General features: G+C 40.6%; 1 protein-coding gene across 1 annotated transcript in view; it reads right to left on the reverse strand.

The window, feature by feature from the left end:
* Positions 1–8644, reverse strand: part of spata20 (spermatogenesis associated 20) — a 150072-nt gene that overhangs the window by 68821 nt on the left and 72607 nt on the right. Inside the window, exons 10-12 of the mRNA XM_037691269.1 lie at positions 6823–7035; positions 6423–6615; positions 3300–3468 (exon numbers count right to left, since the gene is read on the reverse strand). Coding sequence (XP_037547197.1) covers positions 3300–3468; positions 6423–6615; positions 6823–7035 — 575 coding nt within the window. The remainder of the gene's footprint in view (positions 1–3299; positions 3469–6422; positions 6616–6822; positions 7036–8644) is intronic.

The raw sequence follows: 8644 nt of genomic DNA on the forward strand, positions 1-8644 counted from the left end.
ATATATATATATATATATATATATATATATATATATATATATATATAAAAATTTTAATTAATTATTTTTATTATATTATTTTATTTTTTAATATATATATATATTTTTTTTTTGTTACGCCTGCCTTAAGTCTTGAGCTATGTGTGCCATTGCAGTTTATTTTGTATAAATAAAGACCAAATAAAAGACGTAGTCCCTCCAGCGTGTCTTGGGTCTCCTCCCAGTCAGACATGCCAGAAGCACCTCCCTATGGAGGCGCCCAGGAAGCATCCTTACCAGATACCTAAACCACTTCAACTGGCTCCTCTCCATGTCGAGGAGCAGCGGTTCTACTCAGAGTCTCTCCTGATAACTGAACTTCTCACCCTATCTCTAAGGGAGAGTCCAGCTACCCTGCAGAGGAAACATTTCAATCACCTGTATCCACAATCTCATTTTCTTCAATCACTACCCAGAGTTCATGACCATAGGTGAGGGCTGGAACGTAAACTGACCAGTAAACAGAGAGCTTCGCCTTACAGCTCAGCTCCCTCTTCACCACAACGGACCAGTACAGAGTCTGCAATACTGCAGATGCTGCACCAACTAATACCACACAGGGTTTTAGCTCAACATCTGTGAAATGGACAGTTATTGATATTTGGGTTTATTAAGGTTTTGAGCTGTGTAAGCCATTTTGAGATGGACTGACAACAAACGTTAATAAGATGTAGACATACAGCCAATGACTACTTTCAGGAAGTTTCAAACAGTCCACTTTTAATTCAAATATAAACACAAGTACAACTTGTTTAACACATCGGTTACTAGGTTATGTTGAAATTTGTATTGTCGACTTGTAACTTTCAAGTTTGAACTTGACAAATTAGTCAGCTAATTGAAACAGCTAAAAAAATGAAATGTCACTTACTTTTCACTTTATTGTAAACAAACTGTTGAGCAAATTATGAGTAGTTCAACCATACCAACAAGTTACTGATGCTCCAATAAAATGAACTCAGCTAATCTAGTTAAACAAAGCATGTTAGTTTAAAAACATGTTTTTTTTCTTTAATTTTATAAATAGTATTTGCTGAAAACAATGCAACATGCTAATACAATGAATCTCCTGGTCAAATAGTCTGTTAGGGTGAATAGATACTGTATGTAGATAAGCAGAAGATTAAATAATTTTTATACAGCATCAAAGTTAAGATTAAATAGTTTTATAGATCAGTGAGATATTTCTGATCAGATTGTTATAAATGGGGAAAAAAATAACGTAAAGAGACTGTGGCTTTGTTTTCACCACGTCCTCTGATTTAGACTCATGAGGGTTAAAGAGTTCCTTTTTCTCATTTGAATTCTCTGACCATAAAAAAAGAATCTCCTCAGAATCATGGGTCATTCAACAGGCCTCTCTAATTTAATTAAAATATGGCCAACCTTGTTTCAAATATGCAATCCAATAGAGGCTAGAAGAGAAATTCAATAACTGACGTGCTGGATATATAAATACAGCTTTACTGTAAGCAGGTTACAGCAACGCATGGCTGGTTTGTGTCGCTAACCTCATTTACACAGACGTTATGGTTTCCTGTTTGCACAGAAACACTTCACCATCATCATTTACATTTCTACTAACTTCTAGAAAAGCTTCACAGAATTATCTGAGTACAATCATTTAAAAAAGGGGACAAAATATTTTTTAGACATGTAAAAGATAATTTTAGTGCAAAAGAATTAAACACAAAATGAGGATGGATTGTTTGATTGTTGGATCTCCTTTACTTAAAAAATATGACTAAATGAGTTTTTTTCTTTTCTTTTTGCCAGCGCAGTGACAGATCCTGGCAAGCAGTGGGAGCAACTTTATCCATGACCAGGCACAATGCCAGAGGCAGGGGGTTGACCAATGGAGATTTACCTATAGACACCCCAATTATTTGAGGACACTATACTTTTAAGCAATATAAAAATTAGAAAGCATAGTTTCCTTAGGGCAGCACAGTTGGTAGAGCTGTCACCTCTCAACGAGCAGGTCACCCCAGTTCAAATCCCAGCCCGGGACCTTTCAGGGCGGAGTTTGTATGTTCTCTCCGTGCATGTGTGGGTTTTCTCCGGTTACTCCAGTTTCCTCCCACAGACCAAAAACATGCATGTTAGACTGATTGGTAACTCTAAATTTCCCCTAGGTGTGAGTGAGAGAGTGAATGGTTGTTTGTCTCGTATGTCTCTGTGTGTCCCTATGAAGGACTGGAAACATGTCCAGGTGTCCCTGTGATGGACTGGAGACCTGTCCAGTGTGTCCCCCGCCTCTCACACAGTGACTGCTGGACATGGGCACCAGTGACTCCACGTGACCCGAAAAGGAAGAAGCGGGTAAAAGATAACGGATGGATGGTTTCCTTAAATGATTGAAATGGCCCGTTTACACACACACACACACACACACACACACACACACACACACACATACACACACACACACATATGGTGGTGGTCATCTTGGATTGTAACCTGTCAACTCCTAGATTCATCCAAACTTCAAAGTGAAAGTCAGTACTTCACTTATTGTAGGATTCCAGCTCTTTCCACAGGTTCCTGGTTCCTGGGAGTGGCACCAACGAGCTGTGGGTCATCTCCTTGATGAGCTCCAGGACTGTAAGTGGCTGCAGAAGTGTCCTTTCCCTGCTGGAGCATTAGATACCAACCAGTACTTGCTGTCGGCCTCCTTGTGATTCTTGAACTTAAAATAGTAAACGTACCTTGTTTTCTCCTCATGACTTCTAGTACCTGTCTCCTGAGTCTCCAGTCCTGCTCCTCGTGCCTGCAGAACATCAGTATTTACCTTTAGCTGCTCCTCTGCCGTTCTACCAGCAGCCCGTCAACAAACCTCTACGACCCACCTGCTTCTCTCGTCTTTGACCAAACCTACCTGGAATCCTCTGCCGTCCTTTCAACGCTACAAGACCTTCACTTTCCAGTAAGAACTTATCAACCAGTGCTCAACCCTTCATCATAACCAGACTCACTCTCTTCCTCTGTAGTAATACTGTAAATATTAAATCACTGTAAATGAATCACTGCATCATTTGAAGAGCTTGAGTCTGTTTTCCTCCGTCTGGTCTCTATGGGTTTTACCTCGCATCGTGATATTTATTGTCACAGTGATTTGTAGTTTTAATACACATCAAAGGCAACCCTTAGTGTGCAACTATCTTTCAACTTAATGTTGTAAGATTCTTACTTTGACATTGACTGCAGCTTAAAAACATGTAAAATATTTTAAAACTGAGTTGTGTACACTTCAGCCTTACATCTGCTGAACCTCCATCTGGTCTCCGCGGTAACAACATCGGAGGATGGTCTGCCGCTCCGCGTCCCACAGGTACTCCTTCAGGAAGTTGGCTGCCTGCACCGCTCTCTCCAGCAAGGCCTTGTTCTCCAGGGCAGCTCCAACACGTGCGAAGGCCGACAGCATCAGGCCTGTCGAGGAGAAAGCAGTAATGATGTTTGTGCTCACGATTAGCTACAAACTAACTTTCACGCATCTTCATCCGTCGTGTTTTTATTCAGCTTGGATGTCACAGTGTGTAAGAGCGCCAAAGTCCCAGCTTAGTTAGCTTGTCCCCCCTTTGAAGTGTCCCAATTCGCTCTCATCCCTCTCTCTATCTGTCCCTTCCTCTTTCATGTGGTGTATCAAAGGCGCTGGTGGACATCCAGGTCTTCAAAGTGCCGCAGCAGAGGACAGGTGATTAATGGAGGAGTTTGTTCATTAGAGAGGGGAAGAGGAGGCTTGGGACTAATTGGAGAGTTCTCGGGATCGCAGAGCCTCATTTGCTTATTAACACGGAGTCTGGAGGCATCAGCTGAGGAAACTGAATCTGTGGGTGTGTATACGTGTTTGTTTATGAGGGACCTTAGTAATTAATTACATTTGAGATAATGGGCTAAACAAACAATGTTAAGGAGCATCAAAACTGGCATCACATTAATGCAGAATAACAAGTGTTTAATTATTGTACACATTTGATGACACTGAAGACCATACTGTATGCTACAGTCATGGTAAAAAAAATCCACCCTCGTGTCATGGGTTGATTTTGTATCAGGACACACACAAAAAAAAAGAGATCAAGTTTTTACTAAAATTATTCAAAACTAACCTCAAGTGTAAAAAAAACAGACAAACCATTCCACCATGGCATTGTTTATTTAACAATAAATATAGGGAAATATGTAAATAAAAACAAAGTCCACCCATGCGGCTCAAAAAATTATTCTCAAGTAGAATAAAATCAGGACAGGGTCCAGTCTTCCCAAGAGTGGACATCCAGCAAATTCTTCCAATGGACAGACTGAGCAATGCTCAGAGAAATTCTCTTTCAGGGGAAACAGGCAGTTAGTTAGCTGTTAGTTAGCTGTTAGTTAGCTAGTTAATTGTTAAAGTTTGAAAGTATGGTACTTTACAATAAGGCTCCCCTTATAGATGGCTAATAAATAGTTTACAGATATGTTATTAATTCCTCTATAAACACTTTATAAAGCATTTATAATTGTTTATTATGCATTAATTAAGGATGACAGAGAGAAAAAAACTGACCAGTTTCTTGCCAAGTGATGAGCCAAATCTGCCACCTATATATTTCATTTAGAGTTGTTATAATAAACATTTCAGACTAAGTTATTACCTTGTAAGCACAAAACTGGCCAGTTTTGCCTCTCTGTCACCCTTAATTAATGCATAATAGGCAGTTTTTAATGATTTATAAAGTGTTTATAGAGGACATCAAGGTTCATGGTCAATAATCCAGGTAAAACATCAAACAATGTTCAATCAGGTCATCTGGACAGTTTTTTTGGGACTTCTCAGACTGATGAAGTCCTTCGGATGGAGGGCGAAACGTCTCAACAAAAAAAAAAAAAAGAAAAGAAAGAAACTGTCCAGATGAAATGACTGAACATTGTTTGATGTTTTACCTGGATTATTGAGCATGAACCTTGATGTCTTGAACCATTTTGGCTGTGGCAACTTGGGAGGAGTCGACGTGGGAGAGGACAGCCCCCAGAAACCATCAATCACCAGCAAACTGGTTGGTCCACTGTAGGAGTTTACAGCTTAGTGGGGAAAACAGTTTGTTTGGGACTTCTCAGACTGAAGTCCTTCGGATGGAGGGCGAAACATCTCTCAACAACAACCAAAAAAAAAAAAAAGTAACTGTCCAGATGACTTGATTGAACATTTTTGGATGTTTATAGAGAAATTAATAACATATTTATAAATTATTTATTAGACATCTATAAAGGGAGCCTTATTGTAAAGTGGTATCGAAAGTACAGTTTGTTTGGAAGAGCTGCATGAGAAAGATTTCATCATCCAACCATCCATCCATTATCTTTATCCGTTTCTTCCTTTTCGGGTCATGGGAGTCACTGGTGCCCATGTTCAACTATCACTGTGCGAGAGGTGGGGGACACCTGGACAGGTCTCCAGTCCATCACAGGGACACACCGAGACAAACAACCATTCACTCTCTCACTCTCACCTAGGGAAAATTTAGAGTTACCAATCAGCCTAACATGCATGTTTTTGGTCTGTGGGAGGAAACCGGAGTACCTGAAGAAAACCCACACATGCACGGAGAGAACATGCAAACTCCACCCAGAAAAGTCCCAGGCCAGGATTTGATCCAGTAACCTTCTTGCTGAGAAGCGGCAGCACCAACTGAGCCACTGTGCTGCCAGCAGAAAGATTCTTCTTTGTAAAAAGAACATGGCAGCAAAGCTTATGGATGTGTGTAGAGTTGCACCTAAATGAAGCACAATATCTCTGGAACAATGTTCTTTGGACAGACAAGATCGAAGTAGAGACATTGACCCAAAATGCACAGCGCCATAAAAGACAAACAAAGCAAAGCAACACAAACAATTCATACCAACTGTCAAACACAGTGAGGGCTGCTTAAGACAGATGCATAACTCGGCCATCTTGCTGTCTTTGAGTTGAACATACTCCTCTGTAGACCAATGTGAGGTCATCTGTCTGACATCTGAAGCTTAGAACTAACTGGGTCATGATGCAACAGAACAGCAGCTAACCTACAAAAAACATCTGAAAAAGAAAAGAATCAAGGCATTAATGACCCAGTCAAAGTCCAGACCTCGGTTTGACTGAAACTTGTGTGGGACCTTATGAAACCCAATGTGTTGAAGCAAGGATGTAAAGAAGAGTGGGTCAACAAGACTGATAAAGTCATACAGAAAAAGACTTTCAACATTTACCATTTAGAACCTAAAAAAAGAACCGATTGTTTATTTATGTCCTGATAAAGAAAACCGTAGAACTAAAAGAGGGTGGACTTTATGTTGCAACTTCCACAGAGGGACTCCTGCTAGTGCTTATATGTTGCTACCATAAAGAAGTATAGTGAGAACTTTACCATTCCATGACGCCAGCATCTTGGTGTCCAGGTGTGGGCATGGACGTGCCTTCCTTACTTCTGCCATTTTGGCCCTGGAAGAAGCCAGGCATTTGTTGACCTTTTCAACCGTAATGCCAAAGCGAGCAGCTGTTAACTCGACTGAATACCGAACGATCAGCACATTCTGGCCTCGCAGCTCGCCATGTGGGTCCTGACAGACAGAAGCACAGGGTGTTCATTGAAACTGATGGTGGTGTCAGTGCTTCAACGGACGGTCTAGAATACCTTAAAATACAAAGAACTGCAAAATAGTGTTTTCATGCAAGCGTCTAGATTCATCTGATGTTTATTTTTATTTTGATTTGAACTAATGAACATGAGGTTTTAAAGCCACTGATGACATCATGCTGAAACACACCTGTTGTGGTTCAACATTGCCTTGCTCCTTGACCCCGTAGTGATGCATAAAGATGTCTGCTTGTGTGGCAGCGTCAGTGGCGCCCTCCACCATGTCTGGCAAAAGCTCACGAATCTCTGAGGCCGTCCAGACGCAGAAGGCCCCTTCTCGCTTTTCTAGCCCCCCTGATGCTGGAACAGAGTCTGCATCCTCAGCACTGTAGAAACCTCCAGACTAAACGAGGGAGAGAAAGGAGCATAAAAATTAATGCTGAGCTAATGTTGGAGTAAATTATAGCATAGAGGAAAAATCATTGACTTTAGTGGTGGAGTAAAATGTGAAATTCATGCATTTTGAAAGTTAAGCTTTTAAACATTCATTAATCTTGAAAATACGATTAGTTGAGGATCTTAAAAACTACTTGAGAGGTTCTCATTAAGCATTTTGGGGAAGTCATTATCAATAATGTTTGTAATTTTGTATAAACTTATCATTTCTTAGCAGATGTTCCTCTAGCTACTGCTCTGGGCCTCATACTGTATGAGCAAAATATTGCAAATTCTTCATGCACTACTTCCAAAGAACAATACTGTCTTGTAATATTTTAAAGTAGACTTGATTAATAGCTCTTCAGGCTTTATGACGTTATTTTACTTTTGCATTGGAGCTGCGGCTGCTTTTTTAATAAATTTCTGTTTAATCCTCAATCTACTGAACAGTGTATACTCAAAATAACATAAAAAGTACAAAAAGTAAATACAAAAAATGTGTCTGGCCAGAACAAAAAAAATCATTATACACACATACATACATTTCATATACATGTCCTTCTCAAAAAATTAGCATATTGTGATAAAGGTCATTATTTTCCATAATGTAATGATAAAAATGAAACTTTTATACATTTCAGATTCATTGCACACCTGAAATATTTCAGGTCTTTAATTGTTTTAATACTGATGATTATGGCATACAGCTCATGAAAACCTGTCCCAAAAAATTAGCATATTTCATCCCACCAATGAAAGACAAGTGTTTTTAATACAAAAAACACCAACCTTCAAATAATCATGTTCAGTTATGCACTCAATACTTGGTCGGGAATCCTTTTGCATGAATGACTGCTTCAATGCGGCGTGGCATGGAGGCAATCAGCATGTGGCACTGCTGAGGTGTTATGGAGGCCCAGGATGCTTCGATAGCGGCCTTAAGCTCATCCAGAGTGTTGGGTCTTGCGTCTCTTAACTTTCTCTTCACAATATCCCACAGGTTCTCTATGGGGTTCAGGTCAGGAGAGTTGGCAGGCCAATTGAGCACAGTAATACCATGGTCAGTAAACCATTTACCAGTGGTTTTGGCACTGTGAGCAGGTGCCAGGTCGTGCTGAAAAATGAAATCTTCATCTCCATAAAGCTTTTCAGCAGATGGAAGCATGAAGTGCTCCAAAATCTCCTGATAGCTAGCTGCATTGACCCTGCACTTTATAAAACACAGTGGACCAACATCAGCAGCTGACATGGCACCCCAGACCATCACTGACTGTGGGTGCTTCACACTGGACTTCTGGCATTTTGGCATTTCCTTCTCCCCAGTCTTCCTCCAGACTCTGGCACCTTGATTTCTGAATGACATGCAAAATTTGCTTTCATTTGAAAAAAGTACTTTGGACCACTGAGCAACAGTCCAGTGCTGCTTCTCTGTAGCCCAGGTCAGGCGCTTCTGCCGCTGTTTCTGGTTCAAAAGTGGCTTGACCTGGGGAATGCGGCACCTGTAGCCCATTTCCTGCACACGCCTGTGCACGGTGGCTCTGGATGTTTCTACTCCAGACTCAGTCCACTGCTTC

The sequence above is a fragment of the Nematolebias whitei genome, chromosome 17, assembly GCF_014905685.2.
Source record: "Nematolebias whitei isolate Nwh7 chromosome 17, NemWhi1, whole genome shotgun sequence".
Classification (NCBI taxonomy): domain Eukaryota; kingdom Metazoa; phylum Chordata; class Actinopteri; order Cyprinodontiformes; family Rivulidae; genus Nematolebias; species Nematolebias whitei.